The sequence below is a fragment of the Cucurbita pepo genome, chromosome 3, assembly GCF_057944985.1.
Source record: "Cucurbita pepo subsp. pepo isolate OVF chromosome 3, ASM5794498v1, whole genome shotgun sequence".
Classification (NCBI taxonomy): Eukaryota; Viridiplantae; Streptophyta; class Magnoliopsida; order Cucurbitales; family Cucurbitaceae; genus Cucurbita; species Cucurbita pepo.
This window is the reverse complement of record NC_141800.1, coordinates 16,418,118-16,441,244: the sequence shown is the minus strand read 5'-3', so window position 1 is coordinate 16,441,244 and position 23,127 is coordinate 16,418,118. Positions and strand designations below refer to the sequence as shown.

The 23,127-nt window shown below is 36.8% G+C and overlaps 3 protein-coding genes across 5 annotated transcripts; 2 read left to right on the top strand and 1 right to left on the bottom strand.

Moving 5' to 3' along the window:
• Positions 1-634: 634 nt before the first annotated feature.
• On the bottom strand, positions 635-9,747 carry LOC111789637 (long chain acyl-CoA synthetase 6, peroxisomal). 3 transcript variants are annotated; one of them, XM_023670271.2, is made up of 24 exons: positions 9,558-9,747; positions 9,313-9,475; positions 8,065-8,125; positions 7,902-7,979; positions 7,721-7,792; positions 7,556-7,637; positions 7,264-7,369; positions 7,097-7,173; positions 6,871-6,915; positions 6,680-6,766; positions 5,988-6,077; positions 5,799-5,878; positions 5,603-5,696; positions 5,412-5,500; positions 5,240-5,328; positions 3,989-4,118; positions 3,728-3,846; positions 3,118-3,241; positions 2,947-3,033; positions 2,640-2,743; positions 2,428-2,513; positions 1,310-1,396; positions 1,123-1,209; positions 635-1,044 (listed from the first exon to the last, which is right to left on the bottom strand). In XM_023670271.2, exons 2-24 carry the CDS (start codon positions 9,428-9,430, stop codon positions 949-951), a joined length of 2,088 nt encoding a protein of 695 aa, XP_023526039.2. In that variant the 5' UTR covers positions 9,431-9,475; positions 9,558-9,747; the 3' UTR covers positions 635-948. The 3 variants fall into 3 exon arrangements, with proteins under 3 accessions (XP_023526039.2, XP_023526040.2, XP_086978417.1); XM_023670272.2 differs by lacking the exons at positions 9,313-9,475; positions 9,558-9,747 and adding an exon at positions 8,537-8,884; XM_087122291.1 differs by lacking the exons at positions 9,313-9,475; positions 9,558-9,747 and adding an exon at positions 8,372-8,878.
• Positions 9,748-12,816: 3,069 nt separating this feature from the next.
• On the top strand, positions 12,817-18,571 carry LOC111789636 (ARM REPEAT PROTEIN INTERACTING WITH ABF2). Its single transcript, XM_023670270.2, has 19 exons — positions 12,817-13,216; positions 13,371-13,528; positions 13,974-14,143; positions 14,220-14,340; positions 14,422-14,496; positions 14,588-14,682; positions 14,918-14,993; positions 15,235-15,342; positions 15,554-15,682; positions 15,805-15,873; positions 16,060-16,119; positions 16,235-16,358; positions 16,480-16,619; positions 16,916-16,979; positions 17,075-17,154; positions 17,267-17,331; positions 17,413-17,530; positions 17,647-17,771; positions 18,090-18,571. Exons 1-19 carry the CDS (start codon positions 12,976-12,978, stop codon positions 18,184-18,186), a joined length of 2,115 nt encoding a protein of 704 aa, XP_023526038.2. The 5' UTR covers positions 12,817-12,975; the 3' UTR covers positions 18,187-18,571.
• A 910-nt stretch (positions 18,572-19,481) lies between these two features.
• On the top strand, positions 19,482-22,415 carry LOC111789639 (RAN GTPase-activating protein 2). The gene is made up of 2 exons (XM_023670274.2): positions 19,482-19,641; positions 20,438-22,415. The coding sequence occupies exon 2, from the start codon at positions 20,465-20,467 to the stop codon at positions 22,082-22,084; it is 1,620 nt and encodes a 539-aa protein (XP_023526042.2). The 5' UTR covers positions 19,482-19,641; positions 20,438-20,464; the 3' UTR covers positions 22,085-22,415.
• Positions 22,416-23,127: the final 712 nt, after the last annotated feature.

Sequence of the window (23,127 nt, the reverse complement as noted above, 5' to 3'; positions counted from 1 at the left end):
CCTAATAGAAGCATTTTATGAGATGAAACAAAGCATTTCTAATAAGAGTGTGAAAAACTCTCCTTAATAGACGCATCTTAAAAACTTGTTTTATGAGACCCCACATGTAAAAAAGTCACCGGTAAACACGTTTTAAAAATCCGTTTTATGAGATCGCACATTGGTTAAGAGAGGGGACAAAACATTCCTTATAAAGATGTGAAAAACTCTCCAAACTCTCCCTATCACACATTGGTTGGAGAGTGGAACAAAACATTCCTTATGAAGTGAAACATTCTCCCCTGGGGAAAGAAACATTCAAGTGAAAAACTCTCCCTAATAGATGCATTTTAAAAACCGTGAGACTGACGGCAATACATAACAGATCAAAACGAACAATATTTACTACCGGTTGGGCTGTTACACTATAATTCTAATTAATTCATAGAGATAACAAAATTGTGCCTTCGCAACATATACCCAAAAAAACATTATTTAGAGTGGAATTTAATAGATACATTATCCCAAGTTTAGGTATATTGGCGTATAGCCAGTTTGTTTCTTCATGGTTGCTATGCTAACAGTGGCCACAAGCTTGCTACTTGCAATTGTTAAAGTTCAGGAGGCTTAAGAAAAGAGGAGCATTGGCCACATATGAGCAGAAGCACAATTATCTAACTTATTTTACTCCAAGCTGAAAGAAGATTTGAAGTAATCAAATTTATTCAATAAAATGAACTGCAAAATTACTCAGAATATATAAAAATAGTAACGATTTCCATCGTCCTCTTTCTTGGACGAACTATCGAGACTTAGACAATGAGAACTTTCCATCGTCCTCTTTCTTGGACTAACTATCGAGACTTAGACAATGAGAACTTTCCATCGTCCTCTTTCGTTTTCAAGATCCTAAGAGATTCAACTTCGCTATACCTTTTTCAAGGAGAAGATAGGGATGGAGAGTGAGAGCTACATCTTCTGGGAGGACGGATCAGATGAAGCAAGCTCGGCGTACATTCTCGATATTGCGCTGGCAAAGTATTCCTTGGCTTGGGGTCTCTTGATCTGTGGAGAAAAAAGTATCTCAGATCAGCCATATCATACTACTACTCTCAAGATAGTTACTACACATTGGCTACTTGCCTTGAATGTAGGAGTGAGAAGACCATTCTCCAACGTGAAAGGCTCATGGACCAAAGTGATAGCTTTTACAAATTCAAAACCTCTCAACTGGAAATAAACAAGGAGATTGTGTTTGTTTTATAATTGCGCGAGTGAGAGCTCGCATAATCGAATCAATAATTTACACAATAATTGCTAGCTTGCTTGCCTGTGCCTCTCTTCCAACGGCATCCATGTCGGCCAAGACTGCAGCCCTTGCTCTCGGGTCATTGCAGAGTTGGTTTAGATCATTGTACTGCACATAAATTGTTAAACGAACACTTGATTAGAAAGATGGGAAAAAAATGTTGGGTTGGGAGTTGGTCCCACGTTGGGCTAATTTAAGGAATGATCATGGGTTTATAAGTGAGGAATACTATCTCCATTGATAATGAGGCCTTTTGGGGAAGCCCAAAGCAAAACCATGAGAGCTTATGCTCAAACTGGACAATATCATACCATTGTGGAGAGTCGTGATTCCTAACATGGTATCAGAACCATGCCCTAAACTTAGCCATTAGCCATGATAATAGAATCCTCAAATATCAAACAAAGAATTGTGAGTCTCGAAGGTATAGTCAAAGAGTGACTAAAGTGTCGAACAAATGGTGTACTTTGTTCGAGGGCTCCAGAGAAAGGAGCCGAGCCGAGATTAAGGGGAGGCCCTTGAGGCTTATAGTGTACTTTGTTCGAAGGGAGCATTGTTGGGAGTGAGTCCTACATTGGCAAATTTAGGAAATGATCATGGGTTTATAAGTGAGGAATACTATCTCCATTGATAATGAGGCCTTTTGGGGAAGCCCAAAGCAAAGCCATGAGAGCTTATGCTCAAACTGGACAATACCATACCATTGTGGAGAGTCGTGATTCCTAACATAAAGTCCTATACGACCACAAAATAAGTGCCCGAAGGCAGTTCTTTCTGAAACTGTCAAATGTTTTGCTTGAAGGATACAGAGCAAAGCAACTCAGGTTCTAGCTGAACTTACAAGTTAACAAATTAGAGTAGCCACTCGTTGTCCCTCTTGCCCTCTTGTAACCAACACTACACTTCCTATCTAGCGTCACGTCGGTTGATTCGACCATAAAATTTTACCATCAAGTAAGCACATACTTAACACCTCTAGGCTAGATGCAGGTTTCTTTTCTCAACAACTTCCATTAGTTTCCTTAGGGACTAAAAATTTCTCGATTGAATAAAAAGTGGAGCTTATTTGCAACTCAAGTTTAGGATGGAGCCCAATGTGTAATATTTCCAAGACTAAGACGCAAAACTAGTGTGTGTACCTTAATGCCTTCAGAAGAAGCCCATGCTTTCAACGTCTCCAAATCAACTGAGACTACAGCTACCAGAGATGCATTGAAGCTATCACCTTCAGGATGTAGCAAAGAGCATCAGTAACCAAGTGGCACTACGACGTGGTGGCACGTATAATGACTAGTGATATTGCATGTCAAGAGAAAAGGGTAAAGAAATTGTAGAGAATCCCATTTCTCACCGTAAACAAAGCATTGGGCAACAAACTTGCACTTCGCATACACATTCTCAATTTTCTCTGGTGCAATGTACTCTCCCTGAGCCAACTTAAAGATGTTCTTCTTCCTGTGGACAAGTACAATACTTTTTAACAAAAGAAGGAAATCCCTCAACCAAAAAGATGCATAGGAGATTTATATAAGCTTAAGAGCGCTTCTCAGAGAAAGAAAAAATTCCAGAATTCTTATTGTAGCAATCTTTTAACTGACAAGTCTGTCCCAATTCTATAAGTCAAAAGACGAGAAAGAGAAGCGAGCGATAGAGCTCACCTGTCGATAATTTTTAAACGACCACCAGGCATCCATAATCCAATATCTCCCGTATGGAGCCAGCCATCTTCATCAACAGCCTCCCTCCTGTCCAATTCAAATCATTATTTAAATTCTTAAGTACTCCATCAATTAAAATCATGCAAAGCGATGAGGAAAGAAAACTGTTACGTCTGCACTTCTTCTTTGAAATAGCCTTTGAAAACAATGGGACCTCTGACACAGATCTCACCACGAGAATAGGGCTGATCATCAGATGTGTAATTCATCTCTGGAACGTCCACGAGCTTTATTTCTAAAACAGAAATGAAGGAAAATCTCAACTCGGATTCGGAATAGTGAATCAAAAACAATTACAGTGAGCATGAACAAAGGCCTCAGAAACGATGGGAAATCAAGTTACCCACTCGGTACAATACCATCATAAGTTACTCAGCATCTAATTGATATTACAATTTCTTTTTGAAGGGAAGAAAACAATATGACCGGCCTACTTACACCAATGAACGTATGAAAAAGAACTTAAAACCTATGGTTTTTACCATACATCCAATGGTTAGGGGGTGACAGACACATTGAATACTTTTCCCTTTTAGACCGACAACTTCAAAGCAATGTCCCACACTTTCACAAAATTGAGTTTGTTGCATATCAGAATTCCAGTAAAATAGCAGCAGAGTCGAGATGCAATCCTCATAAATTTTTCATGCATTTATCACCGAAAACTCCTCGAGCACGACTTAAATTCCAAATGACTGAGAAGCTTATGTCAGCAGCTTACCACAAGCCGGATTAGGAGCCCCAACATGACCACAAAGGGTGTCGTCTGGGTCCATAGCACTTATAACACAAGATGTTTCTGTCATTCCATACCCTTCAAATACTAAACCACCAAAGCAGCTGTGGAGCAATAACATCTAATTCTTCAGAAACTAAAAGGAAGCTGAAACAAAAATGATAATAATACACAAGAGGACAAGAATAAAAATAATAACTCCGTCACCAAGATTCAAAACTCTGAAAGAAAAAGATAAAAACTCACATTTTTAAAAATTCCAGTATATCAGGAGACAATGGTGAGGCACCTGACGCCAATACACGAACCCGTCCTCCGATCTTTGCCTTTATCTTATTAAACACCAATTTATCCCAGATGGGAGATGGAATTTTTCCTATAATTGCAGAATGCCTCATAATACAAACAATAAATTGCAACATTTTGAAATACTAACACGTAAGAAAGGAAATGAAAAGTAAGGTTGAACCCTATAAATAGATGCAAGTAGGAATCAATAAGCAAAATTTGTAAAAAGAGAGAAGGGCAAGGACGAGGACCTAAGAAACACAAAGACAAACCCGGGATATGGACATAACACAACACGGATACAGTGAATTTTTTATATAAAAAAGGACACTGGCCCATTGGGGACACTTTTTTTGTATAGAATATAGATATATTAATACTTCTTTATGGATAAGAACATGTAAATTTAATATAAAAACAAGATATATTTCATTAAAAACATATAAATTTAATCAATTAACGATATTTTGAAAATTTAAAAGATATAGAAGGATTAGCTGACTTTGACTAGAGGAAGAAGATGTCATCCTCATACTTTAGGAATGATCAAAATATATATGGAATAAAAAGATAAGAGTCTATAAGAGAATCTCTAATTTTCTTTTTCCTACTTAGATTAAATTTTTTCAAGAGTGGTGTCCAAACCATGTCCAGTTTATTTAAAATTAGAAAAAGTACATACATATATATACACATTCATATACAATATAATATAATTCAGACACATTTTTTAGCATGTTGGACACGTGTCCGGAGTGTGCCGATAAGTGTCCATTCTTCCTAGACAAAGACTCGAGAAAAGTTTAGCCACTCATTTAATATAAACTTCTGATGCAAAATCTTGAGGAAGTTGAATCCGAGGGGTGGGTTTTCAGTTGAATCAACTTCCCACATTTGCCTAGCGCTAAGGCTAGACTTAAGTCCCTTTGGGTGTCATAAAAGTCAAAACCCCAAATGATCTATTCGGTATGCATTTTGACTTCTGTTTAATGTTTTTTACATTCACTTAATCAAATGAATTAACCGAATATCTAATTGATAGATTTTTTTTAAAACTGTTTATGGATTCTGTAATCTCAATAGGAAAATTTCTTAAAACAGTATTTCTATATCTTGAAATCATAAATAGATTTTTCAAAAAGAACAGTAGGACTTGTAGAAGCATGAAGCACGACATGCAAAAGTAAAGATTTACGGTTAAAACCATACCGCTCATTATTGCTTGCTTCTTGGAATTATAAGCGACATTAAACAGTCTCTCCTTCAGCACACCAGAGGTCTTTACAGCATTAATAATTCTGTTCACCACGTAATGAAACTCGGTGATAAGAGAAGCAATTTATTTTCTGATTGATCAATAACTTTTTATGCGTGATCTTACCCAGCATATATTCTGTTGTACAGCCTGGGAACACTGCAGAAGATCGTAGGTCTTAATGCGACCATATCATCCATTAATTTCATATTATCCTAATACACGTATAGAAGACCATATCAGTTTGCCTCTAGTAATGAATGACATCAATTAACCTGAGTATAACATAGAAAGACAGTATCGATATAGCTTCATACCCCCTGGTAAAAACCAACAGCAACCCCGAAATAAACCGATGAGACCTGGTTAGCCCGTTCGTATATATGTGCCAAGGGGAGGTATGATATGTAGCTGACAATTAGAATGTGAATTCAGTAGAAACCAAAAATATCAATCAAACTAGATGATAGTGTCACACTACAGTAATGTAAAATTGAAACAGCCAATACTCACACATCTGAGGGGTATAATTTTAAGGCAAGAGAGCATCCAGCAACACTTGCAATTAAATTCCCATGTGTCAGAACAGCACCCTGGCAAGATATTAATGTGAGAATAAGAAAACATACCCTCGATCAAGTCAATGTTAAGCAATGTCAACGGCTTCGTGCTCGGAGAGAAAAGAAATCTTAGAAGTTACACCTTTGGGGTCCCAGTTGTACCACTCGTGTAGCAAATAGTTGCAATGTCATCAGGTTTTGGCGCGCAAAAAGACTGGATGTTGCTGCTACCCTGAGGAAAGAATGCCCAATGACAAGGTTGCTTCAAAAAATGGGGTAAACTGTACATATAAGAACCCAAAAAGCATATTGCAAAAAGTTGCCAAAATAGTGTCATTATGTAATACAATACTCAGTTATTCCCAACTGCACAAAACCTTAATTGTTAATTAGATATTACAATCATCCAAGAATGTGAGTCGGTCCAAGCCAACTTAAATATTTCGTTTCTTTTAAAAACAAAAATGGTAGGATATTTAATATTCTAGAAGGGTAGTAACGTAGTGAGAACCCATGATAACAAAGAAATTTGTCACGATGCATCTACGCCAGATGCGGCAATATATTTTTGCTTTTTCAGTTTCTCTACTATCTCAATTAGGTACAAAGAAGATGAATGTTTCAAACTAGGGCTTTCCAATAATGATGGAACATGAAACGTAAAGACCTAATCACTGGTAAGGTTGATTTCTTTCTATATGCCTTACAATCAATATAGAATAATGAAATCAAAATGCTCATATTTTAATGACATCACAGGAGGATTTTTCTGTTTTTTTTCTTTTCTTCTTTTCTTCTCCTTTCCAATTATATCATGGGAGATTAGGGGCTTACCTGACCAAGCAAACTTGCATATGTTAGAACCTGCACCCCAGTAGATGATGGAAGCGATGGTATTTGATCATCTATTCCACCTACAGCCTATAAAATTTGGAAGCTAAGACGATTAAATGATTGTAAGTTGTAACAGCAGCCGGAGATCAGAACCAAATTGAGATCAATTCCAAACACACGGTGATTCATACCACAATCAGGCGTACAGTTGGAATTTCTGATAAAAAGCTCAATAGCTGCAAGTTGAAAGTTAAATAATAAAGAATTATTTTCTGAAATCAAAACTTCAATGAAAAATCAAGAATATAGTTGTAATACTATGAGAAACTGGTCCTTCCAGCAATGTTATTTCTTTTAGATATCAAAGTCAATTTCTAACAATGTAGCAGACTGACTAAAATCTAATGTGTCACTCACAATATTCAATGTTTGAGGAACACAAAATATAACTTGTACAAGAGCATGATTTACAATGTACTTGACCGCATCAGGACCTGTAAAACAGAAAGAAGTTCAAACACAAGGCCAAATGGGGAAGTTTTTTTTTAAAAAAAAAAACAATATCCAGAGAAGAAATTACAAACCAAGGGTATCATATAAAGGAACTGATATGTAAGAATATGCTGAGCAGGCGTGATCAACTACAAGCCACTCAGGTCTATTGATGAAATATAACCCGATGCAAGATCCCTGTGTTAAGAATACCAAGGATAGTTAGGCAACACTAGAGAAATAACAGTGTAGATACACGTTCATCAGGTTTAACAACTATACCAATCGCTGTGAAAAGAAATGATAGACTGAGCACTTTTCTATCTTTTTTAACAAAAAAAACTAAACACTATTCTATCCCTAGGCATTCATTCAGTCACTCACCTTTGGTATACCGTGATTTACAAGGCCAGAACCTAATGCTGTCCTAGCAGTACCTGCTTCTCCATATGTCATCCATTTGTACCTTGAACAGTGAAAGGAGGAGCAGAACTTTATGGAAACAGCCATTACCAAAAATTTGGAATTTAAAAGTAGCATAAAACTCACTCTCCAACTGTTCCATCATATCGGATCCGGGTACCTAGATATTTATAGTCTCTATATACATCAACTGAACGCCTAAAGTGGATAAAATAAAATCAGAAGCCATATAATCAACATTAGCAGTAAACAAATAACACCAGTTATTTATGATCAGAAACGAGAAAGAGGTGGTCAAGATACTCACGTAAAATTATCGTGCAGTGTACCAATTTCAGGATGATCAGGAAATCTATCCACGAGCTTCAACGGAGACCGAGCAGATCTACCATAAGGAAACAAATGATCTTTATGCGGCATAGCCATACAGAAAGGGCAAATCAAACTCAAACAACCCATTACTGCTTTACCTATATACATTCCACTTGCCAGTCTGCAATTTCTCTGGAAGCACAACACCGTAGCCATCCACTGCTCAGAATTAATAACTTTGACAATGTCAGCAAAGCAAGGGAGAAGAAGGAGAACAATTAGCATAAGGTATCACATATATTTACGAAAACAGGGTACAGCATTACTCATTTCCTCATATTTGATAATAGACAAGAAGATAGTCCCTTAAAATTTTCTAGACTTATACATATGTAAGAACTGTGGGTCGCAACCTTTACGTGCTTATTGTTTCGATTCAGATTCAAAATGCTGTTCGTTTCTTACCCAAGTACCAACTAGAAACACCCAACCTCTAGTCCAATAATTACAAACTGGAGCTGAATAGTCCTGCAAAAGAGAACAGCCCCCAGAAACTCTACTGCTAAATGAATCTTCACACAGTGCAGATACCATAAATGCAAAGGAAGTGATAGAGGGGTTAATCGTAACTTCTAAATAGATATGATTCCTTCTCGAAATCGACCACTTTCCTGCAATCAGTTCCAATTCCAATTCAGCCTGGCCCCAAAGACTTCAACTACTTTGATAAAATTACAGCAACCCATTGATAGAGGTGGAAAGAGGAAGCACAGAAATTGAGATAAAAGGAATCGTGTGTCCCCACAACTTGCATGCCAAGTTTTTAAACTTTCCTTTTTCGTTTGTTCTTCAATAACTAGGTCCTAATGATAGTAATTTGTATTCACCCGCGTCCAAAGAATGCTTGGCAGCGTATAGATCTTTTGAAGCTAAGCATATTAATCACCAACACTGAACCCTCTGCCTTGCGACATAGAGAAAAAGAAGAAATATGAATGATATGAACCTCACTCATATGCATTTCACTCCGTACAAACCCCATTCAATCGAATTTGAGCTAGCTACAGAGACGATGCCCCACAACCGGACCCAACTACAGAGACGATGAGAATCCAAAAAAACTGGACTCAGAAAATAAGAAACTTAATCAGCAAACAATGTGAAAGCCCAATAGACATGGTACACAGCCCACAAGTGTTCAAACAGACAGCATTTAATCACCAATGCGTTTTGGGCAACAAACCATAGATCTTATGGCCCCCACGTTTGCTCCGATTGGCCGACCACAACAGTCATACCTTCATCGGTTGTGGAACGTTACGTATCTCTAGCTTGAAATTACAAAATATTCGGAACAAATTACGCCATGAGCACTCAAAGAGAAGTAAGCGAGAAAAGAGAGAGACCGTTAAAAAACTCGCCAGCAGTAGCATTGAGCCGGAGCTGAGAATAAGATAAGTCGTCGGCGGGAACAAGATGATCCTGAATAGCCTGTAGGCGACGTCGAGCCACCGAGGAATCCATGAGCACTCAAAGCTTTCAATCCGCCACTGCCAATCTAACAGATCACTGTAGAGACAAAACAAAAAGGAGATAGAATCGTAGTATTCAATCGGTGGATCAAGAAAAAGGTAAAATCATATATACATACCGGATAAAGAAATAAACAGGCACGCATCTTTAGGTAGATGACGGAACCAAGACGGCAACGGCGATGGATTCGGATATAGCTTTCCAATTCTTCTGAAAAGATAACTCAATGGTTCTATTATCCACAAACAGAGCTGTGATCCATGTGATGAACTAAAAACAAAACTGAAGAAGATGATTTGAATGTTAAACGCATCCACATTCAATTCGTAGACTTTGATTTTTCATTTTTGTTTGGTCAACTTCCCATTTTCAGATTTTTGGCTTCCGTTACTTGGTTCGATCAAAATCCTGCGGCCTACGACTTCTCAAAATGTACAATTTTGCTTCAAAATTTTTTTTTTTTTGGGTTAAATTAAAAAAAAAAAAAAAAAAAAAAAAAAAAAAAAAAAAAACTCTTTAAATTTGGAAAAATATTAAAAATATTCTATAATGGTATGATATTGTCTTGAGAATGAGTTCTTATGGCTTTGACTCTCTACCATGTATGATATTGTCCACTTTGAGCTAAGCTCTAGTAACTTTGCTTTGGGCTTCTCAAAATGTTTCATACTAATGGAGAGAGTATTCCTTTATAAATCTATGATTATTTCCTAAATTAGGCCGACGTGGGACTTTCATCATCCAACACCTCCCATCGAATTTAGAGTGAGTCATTTGTTCGATATTGGAGGATTTATCAATCTATTGGCACGACTAAATTTAGGGCATGGCTCTATACCATATTAGTCAAACACGACTCTCCACAACGGTATGATATTGTCTACTTCGTCTCTTGATTTTGCTTTGGTTTCTAAAAGGCCTCATACCCAGAGTATTCTTTCATTATAAATTCATGATCATTCTCTAAATTAAGAATACACATCAATGAAGAATATATTTTTTTTAATTTTAAAAAATAAAAGTTGAAGATATTAATGAAAATTTTGTAAGTTACAATATATTTTGTGTGTATTTAATCCAATAAATAATAATTTTTACTTTTCTATCAAAATGCAGTAAATACAAATTGCCCGTCGTCGACACGGACGTCGCCGAGTCATTCCGGCGTGGTCCGGCGAGGAGTTGCGCAGAGCATGAGTTCCGTCAGTGGCTATGGATCGGCATACTCCGCCGACATGTTAGCCATGGAAGAACTCCAGAGTGCAAACCAAGGCGCCATTATCCACTACAAGAACTCACTAATCCAGAACGAGAATACCGTCAACAACGCCGACGTTGTGGAGTGGGACTGAGCGGCGGTGGCAGTCGGTTAGATTTGACCTCCAAACTATTGTCGTTGGTCGCATCTCTCTCTCTCGCCCGACATGTCGATTAAAACGACGTCGCATTAAAGACGCTGCGACACCTCACATACCCATTACGCTGCACCACTTCGACACCTATTTTTTGTCTTCTCTACGGTTTTCCCGGCGTTGACTTTGACCACCGCGTGGGCTCCCACATTATGGGCCTCCCGACCCATTCTGCTTCAAGGCCCAGTCCATGTTTATCCTCTTTTCTTTTTATATAATATATATTTATTTATTTAATGCGTTAATGTTTGATCCTCGTTGACATGTTTTTTAATAATTTTTTTTACGATAAGATTGCTCCAAATAAAAGTCGGTTTAATAAAATAGTTGGTATAGATAGTAATTTTCAATCATTTTATTTTTACCATTATACCCTTAAAATTACTATTTTTTTTAATGTGGTCTTAATTTATTAATATATTTCTTATTTACGAGAGGTCGGTATTGACACCGAGGTAATCCATAAAAGCTTATAATTGACTACATTGCTTCACTGTATGTACCTAAAAAAAACAAGTCCAATAAAGACAATAATAATATCACCCACCTACCAAAAGGGGTAGAAGCTCTCGCCATTAGTCAAAAGCTCTAAAGTAACAACAAATCATACCTGGACTAAATCATTATGCTACATTCAGCCCTACCTCATACCTACTCGTTTGACTATAATAAAACAACACTCACGCGTTAATTACGCAAAGTTTAATACAAGCATGTTAATTAACGCGTTTACAAAAGAAAACGACGATTAAACAACCGTAACAACAAAATCAAATATGATTAATTGACTCGTTTCATAAACCAATCGTATTAAAAAAATTATAATATAGTATTTATTAACAGTTGAAAATGTTATAAGCTATAATTTATATATGTATCATACTTATATTATAATAATATAAGTACTCCAATACATAGCTTGTCACTCACGCTATACAAATTTGTTATATTTGAAAAGAAGCAGCCAGCCCTTTTTTGGTATCTTTATTTAAAAGCAATTAAAAGTGAGAAAAAAAGAAGCAAAAGCTTGAGACTAAATATTATTTATCTATTTAACTTTTTATTTATTTGAATTTAATCCACTAATTAAAATTTATTTAAATTTACATAATTTAGTAGATAAATAATATTAATTATCATATAAGAGTCACGATTCAATTTTATTAAATTATATTTTTTTAATATGCCACGTGTACTTATTTCTTTTGTGTGAGGACAGAAGGCCATTATTATACGGCCCATGTGCAGGGGATGATGGGCCTCCACGGTTGACATGACGTGGACGGGAAATCTTCTTCTTCTGGGGTCGCGCGGATAAACATCATTCAGGCCTGTGCCTCCGTGGCCATAGCCACGGCAGCAGGTCAGGTGAATACAGTTGACTGATCTTATATTATCCTAACAACTTAGATTTAATTTAACTAATCTTAGTTGTTTGAGGTTTTAATTACTCGTTTAGTAAATTCGATTCAATATTAGAACATTTATTATTTCGACTGTATCAAATATTTTTACTCTATATTCATTTGAGGTCACTAAAATATGTTGTGGAATCCTTGTTAATTTACTTTTTTACCCTTTTGAGTAGATGTTAGTTCTAAAGTTTGAAATTGCTTCTGTTTGGAGGATGAAAATCGCACGTACACTAATCTAGGAAATGATCATGAGTTTATAATCAAAGAGTAGAGAATGGTGTTGATCTAACAACTTCTACGACTGTATTTCTATTCTTATTTTAAGTAATTTAAATATTATGACATAAATTTGTTAGTTAATTATAATAATGATAAAAATTAGTGAAGTCAGTAATTAAAAAAAATTAACCTAGACGATAAAAAGTAAAAAAAAAAAAAAAAAAACTCTAGCGAGTAAATTTTTAAAATTTAATGAAAATTAAATATAAAATAAAAATGATAAACAAATAAGTATATTTCCTAAAAATGCCAAAGACAAAAGAAGAGGGAAATCTGAAAGTATTTACTGTGCGAATTTCCCGAACTACCCTCTCCTCCTCTCTCTCTCTCTCTCCTCTTTCTCTTCTCTTTCCCACTTGATGAAACCCCAGATTTGGTTCTCTGGATCAGCCTCTTCCATATTTCGTTATCCAAGCTCCTCTGGTTGTTTATGGAGCTTCAGAAGCGTGTAGATCAGAGTCCCCCAGAGAGGAAAGGCCACAAGCGGAAACTGGAGGAGGAATTTGAAGAGGAACGGGAGATCGCGGTGCCTACAGGGGACGCCAAGCAAGCGTTACTCACTGAGGTCAGTGCTCAAGTTGAAATTCTCAATTCCTCTTTTTCATGGAAGGAAGCAGATCGAGGTGCTGCTAAGCGAGCTACTCATGTTCTTGCTGAGCTTGCTAAAAACGGTATTTTCCCGATCTCCACGTGTTTTTTCGCCTGTTCTATTTCGATCTTTAGAGTTTCCAGCGGTTGATCTTCTTCAGGATGAGGCTACCTTTAAAAAAAAAAAAAAATTATTGTCAATTGATTAGAATTTTTGTGTTTTCTTGGGGTTGCCAGAAGAGGTAGTAAACGTGATTGTGGAAGGTGGAGCCGTGCCGGCTTTAGTCAAGCATCTACAAGCACCGCTTATTGTTGACGGTGATCGTAGTCTTAAGCCATTCGAGCACGAGGTTGAGAAGGGAAGTGCTTTTGCGCTTGGACTACTGGCTGTAAAGGTCAAATTTAATCTGTTGCTGTTTGAGCTGCCCTATTGGCACACAAATTTTCCAATTATCATTTCGTTAGTGTGTGACTTATTTTGCATGTTTTTTCCAGTTGAAGTAGATACTAGCTAAAATTTTATCTGCATGAATTAGCAGCGTTGAGAAGTATTTTGAACTCAAAATACTAGCGTATATAAGGCCTTTTCCATGCATTTTGTCTAAGATTTTGGGTCAAGGCGTTGCAAGAGTAAACACAGTCTTTCAATTGGATTGCATGTTTATAGTTGTAGCTCATGCGTTATCCCCTCTTGGGCTTTTGTTGGACATTTGCAGCTGAATAGAAGTAAAACATATTATTAGCATGCGCATTAGTTATCACCTTCATCCCAGACCCAACGCTCTGTGCATTCTGCAACTGATTTCTGATTCATTTCTTACTTTTATCCTCTCTCAACAGCCTGAGCACCAGCAACTGATAGTTGACATTGGCGCTCTGTCACACCTCGTTGAGCTATTGAAGAGACACAAGGATGGTTCTTCTCGAGCTGTGAATAGTGTTATTCGTAGAGCTGCAGATGCCATTACAAATCTTGCCCATGAGAATAGTTGCATCAAAACACGGGTTAGGTATGTTTAGTTGTCTAACTTTTAACTTTTAAAATTGTCATCAAAACCTGTTCTTAACGAGGATTTAAACATTCAGGATGGAAGGTGGAATTCCTCCGCTTGTTGAATTGCTTGAATTTACTGACACGAAGGTGCAAAGAGCTGCTGCTGGGGCATTACGGACGCTGGCCTTTAAGAATGACGAGAACAAAAATCAGGTAATTGGCATTCTTCTGCAAATTCGATGTTCAACTGTAGTTTTAATATATAAATCATACATCTTCTTGGCTAACTGGCAGATTGTTGAGTGTAATGCACTCCCTACACTCATTTTGATGCTTCGGTCAGAGGATGCTGCTATACATTATGAAGCGGTAGGATTTTATCTATGTGACAAACTTGAAAATTTCTTGCTTTTTAATGAATTGATATCTTTAATTGGATATATGGATTTTGTGATTTTAGGTTGGTGTTATTGGAAATTTGGTTCACTCATCCCCAAATATAAAGAGAGAAGTTCTTCTTGCTGGAGCTTTGCAACCTGTTATTGGATTACTCAGGTATTCTGACCTTCAGGATTCTTGTCACGTCTTTTGTTTTTTACCGCTTCATTAGATGTAACTTCAGGAATCATGTCACGTATCTTGTATATTTCTGCTTCAATACGTTTTGTGCCTATCTTCTCAAATTTTCAGTTTACCTTTGTTGCTCTGCCAATCAGAACTAATTATGCTGTCAAGACAAAGTTGATCTCCATTAGTCTAAATTATGTTAATCATTTCCCTTTTGTGTTAGTTCCTGCTGCTCTGAGAGCCAAAGGGAGGCAGCTTTATTACTTGGACAATTTGCGGCAACTGATTCAGATTGCAAGGTGAATAAAAGTTTATTTATTATTTCATGGTAACAAGTTCGAAAAAAGAGATGGGAATGTGTATCCTCCTATTTTATTGCTTAGGAAGGGGAAAATTATTCACTTTACAAAAGTGCTGTGTATATGTACCATTATATACTTAAATATTTATTTTTATAACAAAAGATACACCCACCCTTTAATTTCTGTTTCGTATCCTTCTTTTTTTAACTTTCTTACTGAACAAATCAAACACTTGCAGATTCACATTGTGCAGAGGGGTGCTGTTCGACCCTTAATTGAGATGCTTCAATCACCTGATGTACAACTACGAGAAATGTCAGCTTTTGCATTGGGGAGGTTGGCACAGGTACTATAGTTTAGACTTTTATCTTCCATTAAAAATGGCACCTGGTGGGCTGTTTCCAAAGATTTTATAATTCTTTACAGAGATTTTCCTCTCCTCCTGGTTGTTCCATTTTTTATTTTTTCTTTTTTCTTTGTGGATTGTTCTTAGGATTGAATGACGGGGTCTTGTGAATTTCTTGGCTGAATCTGAGGAAAAAAACTTATATTTTCAGGAAACTCATAATCAAGCTGGTATTGCTCATAATGGTGGTCTAATGCCATTACTGAAGCTTCTTGATTCAAAAAATGGTTCTTTGCAACACAATGCGGCATTTGCTCTTTATGGTCTTGCCGATAATGAGGTATGTTGGTTATAATATTGATATAAACTTGAGGATGCATTGCCGCACATAATCCCACTGCCTAACTGAACGATTGTGATCATAATTTTATATAAACTGTAATTGTTGATTTTCTTCTGTAGGATAATGTATCTGATTTTATTAGAGTGGGAGGAGTTCAGAAGCTGCAAGATGGAGAATTTATAGTGCAAGTAACTTAACCTTCCTTATCTATCTAGTTGGAACTGTTCAATACCCCCACCCCTTCTTTCTCTCGCTTTATTTTAGTGTATTTTGTGTGTATTATTGGAGGTTATCGACAGTTTCTCATTCAGTAGTGGTGCCTCCTCACTGACTTTCTCCATCACGGCTTAAATTAATTGGCAATTTTGTTTCAGGCAACAAAAGATTGTGTAGCAAAGACACTCAAGAGATTAGAGGAGAAGATACATGGAAGGGTGAGTATGACTTTACTGATTTTGTTTTTGGACTTTGACTTGCCTGATGTTCTAGTCTGTTCACTTGTCAGTATGGACACTTTCCAAATTTAATCACATTCTTTTCCTTGCTTAGGTTTTAAATCACTTGTTACATCTAATGCGTGTAGCAGAGAAGGCTGTGCAAAGACGAGTCTCTCTTGCTCTTGCTCATCTTTGTTCACCTGACGATCAGAGGACTATATTTGTCGACAATAATGGCATGCCATATTTTTAGAATTTCTTTATTTTTTTTTCCTTCTTTGAGGGTGCAGTTGGAGATCAGCTTGTTACTAGTGAATGGAGATTTTATTGTAGAATAAATGCTTTTGCATTTTGCAGGTCTGGAGTTGCTTCTTGGCCTGCTTGGTTCTTCAAGTCTCAAGCAGCAGCTTGATGGTGCTGTTGCGCTTTACAAGCTTGCAAATAAGGCCATGACTCTTTCTCCTGTAGATGCTGCTCCACCATCTCCAACACCCCAGGTAGGATGTTCGTAGATTTATTAATTTTATGACCTGAAATATGCTTACACATTGGCTTGAGAATGAAAACCTGACTTTGTGTAAGGGTGAAAGTGAATTGGCAACATTGAGAATTATGCCCCTTGAGCCTTTGAGTTAGTGGCCAAATGTATGATCCCTCAAATATCTGTTTCAGTTTCTAAGAGTTTGAAGTATTTGTTCTCTTCTTTAATTTTATGACCTGAAAAATTGAGCATAGGATCTATAATTTCTATACTATTCCCTTTATCACTGTAATTCTGACATATTTCATACAGGTTTACCTGGGTGAGCAGTATGTGAACAATCCGACACTATCTGATGTGACATTTCTTGTTGAAGGTCGTTTGTTTTTCGTCACGTTTCTAACTACTTATGATTTATTACTTTTCAAATGACCTTATCCAACTTTTGGTTTTTCCATTTGTCTTTTGCAGGAAGACGCTTCCATGCCCACAGAATTTGCTTGCTTGCTTCTTCAGATGCATTCCGTGCTATGTTTGATGGTGGCTATCGGGTGAGTTTCCCAAATGTGTTCAAACCCAATTGTCAGCCTTGTTTCTAGTTTAATTGGGGATATAGTCTCCAGAATGCCCAATTTCACTGATTGCTTTTAATATGCATTTCAGGAAAAGGATGCAAAGGATATAGAAATTCCAAATATTAGATGGGAAGTTTTTGAGCTAATGATGAGGTTTGCGAAGTTTGAGTTCCAAAAGTTATCAGCATATGAATGCAAGTAGTATTATGTTAATTAACTGAATTTATCATACAGATTTGTTTACACTGGATCTGTGGATGTTTCGTTGGATATTGCACAAGATCTCCTGAGAGCTGCCGATCAGTATCTCTTGGAGGGACTTAAACGATTGTGCGAATATACCATTGCACAGGTGAGCTAAGAATGACCAAATTTTAATTTTGTTTTCTGATATTTCTCATTTGCTTGTTATGCAACTCTTATTATACATATATATGATATATACGCTAATTTTAAAACTTCTGCCAGGATATATCATTGGAGAATGTTTCAAGCATGTATGAACTTTCAGAAGCCTTCAATGCCATATCTTTGAGGCACACGTGCATCCTTTTTATCTTGGAACAATTCGAAAAACTCGGTGCAATGCCGGGGTATGTACCTCCAAACCTCTTACCCTTCTTCAGCTTGAATTTTAAACCTTTCGAGTTTTTCTGCAGTTAACGAAACTTTTAAGGACTTTTCACAAATTATAGCTTTAAAGGGAGTTAAACTTTTAGATTTAGATCCCTCCATGCTAGCTTTAAATGGAGAGAATCAGTATGAAGCTCTTACTTAAGATTATTAAAGCGAGATGTAAGTTATAGACATGATCATTTGTCGATGCCGCACCTAAAGAAACCATGGATGGAACAGCATGGTTTCTGTCTCCCTGCATATTCTAAGCCATTCTTCATGCCAATACTTTGCAGGCACTCTCATCTAATTCAGCGCATACTTCCCGAGATCCGCAATTATTTTGCCAAAGCCTTGACCAAGGCTAACAACCTCCACAGCTCACGGCTGTAGATATCTGCACCGTGCCGATATTCATCATCTCTAACTAAAAAACACGATGTACAGATAGTGGTAGATTTGGTTGCTGCTGCGAGCTAGATCGAGGTTCGAATTAGTAAATTTGTTTTATGGCTCATGATCCTTTGGTTATTATTATTTTTTTTCTTCTTCTAATGGCAAGGGTTTTGATATTTTGTATAAAGTCTTTAAGTAATACCATTGCTAGATAGAATGGTCTTAGTCGTCCTCCCCAGAATCTTATCCCTGAAATGCATTGCATTTATTTTATAAAATTGATGCATCTTCCCAAATCACTAAGCTCTGGTGAAGATGCATCATTTAATTGGAGAACTCTGTAAATTTGAAAGCAGTAACAACATCTACTTCAGGGGTTTAACAGGCTTTTGTTTGGATGGTTGATATGTTCTAAAGAGTTTAAAAAGAATTTGAAATTTTTTATGTTTGAAATGATGGAAGAGATTTGAGTCTGTTAGGGAGATAAGATAAAGATGTGGAAGAGCAGCACCCACATGCACATGCTCCTCTGCTCAATTATGGAATCCATAAAAAGGAGAGAATATTACATTTTTTTTTTTTTTTCATTTTTGTCAGATTAAATTTCTTCATTTCTTTATTTTCATCATAAATCATATCCAATTTCTCATCATTGCCTTTTACCCCACAAACGGTTATTTATCTTTATTTCTATTTTTTTTATTTTTAATTTTAAAAATATTTAGCTTTTGCTGCTAATAAAAGAAAATTACATTATTTTATTATGAAATTATCAATATATTTTTTTTATTGTCAATATCTTAATGGTTTGATCACTCACTTCTCTACTAATAAGTGTAAGATCTCATATGGGTTGGAAAGGGGACGAAACATTCTTTGTGAGTGTGTGGAAGCCTCTCTTTAGAAGACATTATTTTAAAATTTATGAGAGCACGGAAACCTCTTTCTAGAAGACACATTTTAAAATTTTGTTTTGAAGGGAAGCTTGAAAGAGAAAGCTAAAAAATGACGGTTCTTAACGGTGAGTTTGGACGGGATCTCTAACTTATTTTAAATATTATAAATAAAGTGAGACATTTTTGTTTTTTTTTTTAAATTATTATTATTATTATTATTTCTGAGAAGTTAAGTGAGGAATAATAATTTTCTTCTGCAATAATAATGAGGAGTATATTGTTAAATGATTAAAAAAGAATTGAAAATTTAAATTAAAAAAAAAAAAAAAAAAGATGAAAATTCAAATTTGCCGAACTCCTCCGTTGGAGTACCGCCAATTGGACGCAAACCACAGGCCGTCATCCAAAGCCGACCCATTTGCCTTTTCCCCCCACAAACACTTTATAATCCAAATTTCCCTCTTTTCCCTTTCCCTCTCTTTCGGTTTCTGTTCCCTTACACCATCTCTCCGCCTCTTCACCGTCGCGCACTACGCCTTCCATTCATCTCCAGCAGGTGAACAACAGAACGCTTCTTTTCTCTTCTTTTCATTGCTAGGGTTTTTCTTATTTCTTCCATTTTTCTTGCTTGTTTGCGTTTCTGGGTTTGCTTCGTTTTTTTTTTTTTTTTTTTTTTTTTATGTGTTTCAAGCTTCGTCTTGTGGTAGATCCATGGTTGATGTCCTTAAATCTCTTTGACATTATCCTTTTTCTGCTTCACTTGAAGTGTATTTGGCATTCACCGGCTTCGGGTAGTGTTTTTATTGTCATTTCTGTGTTGTTGTTGGATTCCGTTCTGTTGTTTAGGGATAATATAGAGCGATAATTTGTGAGGGAAGAGTCACGGCAGGAGATGGATTTGGATTTGTTCTGATATGGAATGGGGTAGTGGAGTGAACCTTTACTTGTGGGTGCCCGCTGTTTGTCCTGATATGTAATCCGAACTGCTTCTTGCTTCTTGTTTCTTTGATTTATTGTTTAGGAGAACAGGAGCCATCTTGAAATGGTTTGACTACCATCTGCTTTCAGTATTGAACTACTGGATCTTTGCTTGTTTATCTTGTATCTTACAAAGTTCGGTTGAATATTTGTTTGTCTCTACTGTTTGGACTCCAAGAATGATACTGATTGTTTGGTGGAAGTGAAAAAAATTGGTAAAGAGCTACACTTCTGCGCTAATAAGTGTAATATGTTTGGTTCATAAATTGTGTCTCTCTGACTAATGACTAGGATATGCTAGATAACTACACACTTCTGTTATTTTCAAATTCCTATATCCCTTATAAGTCGAAGTTGCCTTTTATTTGCCTTAGGCGGCTGGATTTTGAGCACTTTTGATTATGGACGCTGTAACCACAAATTCGGGACGTAGGCCATTTTCTATCAAATTGTGGCCTCCTAGTGAAAATACTCGGAAAATGCTTGTGGAGCGGATGACAAATAACCTTACCAGCCAATCCTTTTTCACCCAAAAATATGGTACTCTTAGTCTGGAAGAGGCCGCAGATGAGTCAAAGCGAATTGAAGATATTGCTTTTGCTACAGCTAATCAGAATTATGAAAAGCAGCCAGATGGTGATGGGGGTGCTGCTGTGCAACTTTATGCCAAGGAATGCAGCAGGCTTCTTCTCGAGGTTCTTAAGAGAGGTCCTAAAGTCGAGGCAGGCAAGGAGGCTGAATCTGATATCATTAGTGCTCCTCGTGAAGTCTTTTTCGACATCTCAAAAGGTCGACGAGCCTTTATCGAGGCAGAGGAAGCTGAAGAACTTCTAAAGCCTTTGAAAGAGCCAGGAAATTCTTATACCAAGATATGTTTCAGCAACCGAAGCTTTGGTTTACAAGCAGCTCGTGTTACTGAGCCCATTTTGGTGTCCCTTAAAAATCAGTTAAAAGAAGTGGATCTCTCTGATTTTATTGCAGGAAGACCAGAGGCAGAAGCTCTAGAGGTCATGAAATTGTTCTCAGATGCTTTAGAAGGCAGCATCTTGAGGTCCCTGAACCTCTCAAACAATGCCTTAGGTGAAAAGGGTGTTCGAGCTTTTGGCTCTCTCCTGAAATCACAGACTTGTTTAGAGGAGCTATATTTGATGAATGATGGCATTTCCAAGGAAGCTGCTCAGGCGGTATCCGAGTTGATTCCTTCAACAGATAAGCTAAGGATCCTTCAGTTTCATAATAACATGACAGGCGATGAAGGTGCTCTTGCTATTGCCGAAGTTGTAAAGCGTTCTCCTCTATTGGAAGATTTTCGTTGCTCCTCTACGAGGATAGACTCTGAGGGGGGAGTTGCCTTATCTTTAGCACTCGGGACTTGTACCCACTTGAGGAAACTTGACCTCCGAGACAACATGTTTGGAGTGGAAGGTGGAGTTGCTCTGAGTAAAGCCCTTTCATCCCATACAGTTCTCAAGGAGTTGTATTTGAGCTACCTGAACTTGGAAGATGAAGGTGCAATTACCATAGCCAATGGACTGAAGGACACTGCTCCTGCACTTGAAGTCTTGGAAATGGCTGGAAATGACATAACAGCTGAAGCTGCTTCTGCATTAGCTGCTTGCATAGCTCAAAAGCCCCATCTGACCAGCTTGAATTTGGGTGAAAATGAACTGAAGGATGAAGGAACTATCCAGATTAGTAAGGCACTAGAAGGTCACATCAAAATAAAGGAAATTGACATGAATACTAACTTGATTCGGAGAGCCGGGGCTCGAGTTTTAGCTCAGACTGTAGTTCAGAAGCCTGGTTTTGTGCTGCTGAACATCAATGGAAATTTCATTTCTGATGAAGGCATTGATGAGTTGAAAGATATTTTCAAAAAGTTTCCAGATATGCTTGGGGCCTTGGATGAAAACGATCCCGAGGGGGGAGATGGTGACGACGAGGAATCGGCAGGGAACGATGACGACGAGGATGAATTGGGATCAAAATTAAAGAACCTTGAAGTTAATGAAGAGAACTAGAGTTTTCTCTATTTATTTATGACCCTCTTTGATTTAGGCTAGTTGCAAGATTGGTCTCTTAGACTTCAGTATTTGAAGAGAGGCATGTGTTGTTTTAGTTTCAGAATTTTAGCTTGTTTTGAGTATCGAATATCGTTCAACGTCGATCAACTGTATCGTCGACGTAATTTCTATGGAGCAGCATGGTAGTAGTGGATGTCTGCAGTTGTAGGATTTATTTGGTTTTTGCTTCTACTTTACTAGGAATTTTTGCAATGAACTGTATCTGTATCCTTTGTTGCCATTGCCTCCCTCCTTTTGAGAGGAATAGATGAATGATGGATCTTTCTCAGTCGTTGGTTCGAGACAGCTTATAAGGCTTGTTTATAATTGTTCAGAGTCCCAAACCCCTTCTCTATAAGATTTGCTCGTGCTAAGTTATGATCTAATATTTATTCTTGATCGTACTTGTATATATAGCATGGTATGCCTTTTTTACTGTCATTAAAATCTTTTAAAAGTTTCGATAACATAGGTTGACTATTGAACTCACTTTGGCCCAGCCGCACTATTTGAAGTGCGAGTCACTCGAAAAGCAAGCTATTACAGTGAGTGGCTAGAGTTGTAGGGAGCCAAAGTTATACATAAAATCGAAGGGACCTGACTCCTTAATAATGAATAAATGTTCGAATATTTAATATTACGAAAAGGAGCGGGTACCTTTTTAATGAATTAATCCATATGAATTTCAAAACTTAATTTTATCCCTTTATGTTGAATTGCTTTAGATTAAATCATTTAAAAATTTAATAAATAAATTACTAAAGTTAGAAACTTTTTTAAAGATAGAAAATTAATTTGAAAATGGTTATATAAAAATTAAAATTAAATTTAGTATTAATTAGTTGAATAGAACATTTCACAATCTTAACTTAAAAAATGTTCAAACATATGAATATTTACATAATTAGATTTCATTTATTGCATAGTACCATTTTACCCCTTTCGCGTATCTCTCCAAATTCAATGCAAATTGATTTTATTAATTTATTTCCGTTATTATA

Coding starts and splice junctions, on each gene's coding strand:
- LOC111789637 (XM_023670271.2), bottom strand. CDS start 9,430: ATGGATTCCTCGGTGGCTCGACGTCGCCTACAGGCTATTCAGGATCAT. Junction 3,242..3,727: donor GGCTCCTAATCCGGCTTGTG/GTAAGCTGCTGA, acceptor TTTCTGTTTTAG/AAATAAAGCTCGTGGACGTT. Junction 2,744..2,946: donor CGTTTAAAAATTATCGACAG/GTGAGCTCTATC, acceptor ACTTGTCCACAG/GAAGAAGAACATCTTTAAGT.
- LOC111789636 (XM_023670270.2), top strand. CDS start 12,976: ATGGAGCTTCAGAAGCGTGTAGATCAGAGTCCCCCAGAGAGGAAAGGC. Junction 14,683..14,917: donor CCTGTTATTGGATTACTCAG/GTATTCTGACCT, acceptor CTTTTGTGTTAG/TTCCTGCTGCTCTGAGAGCC. Junction 16,359..16,479: donor TATATTTGTCGACAATAATG/GCATGCCATATT, acceptor TGCATTTTGCAG/GTCTGGAGTTGCTTCTTGGC.
- LOC111789639 (XM_023670274.2), top strand. CDS start 20,465: ATGGACGCTGTAACCACAAATTCGGGACGTAGGCCATTTTCTATCAAA.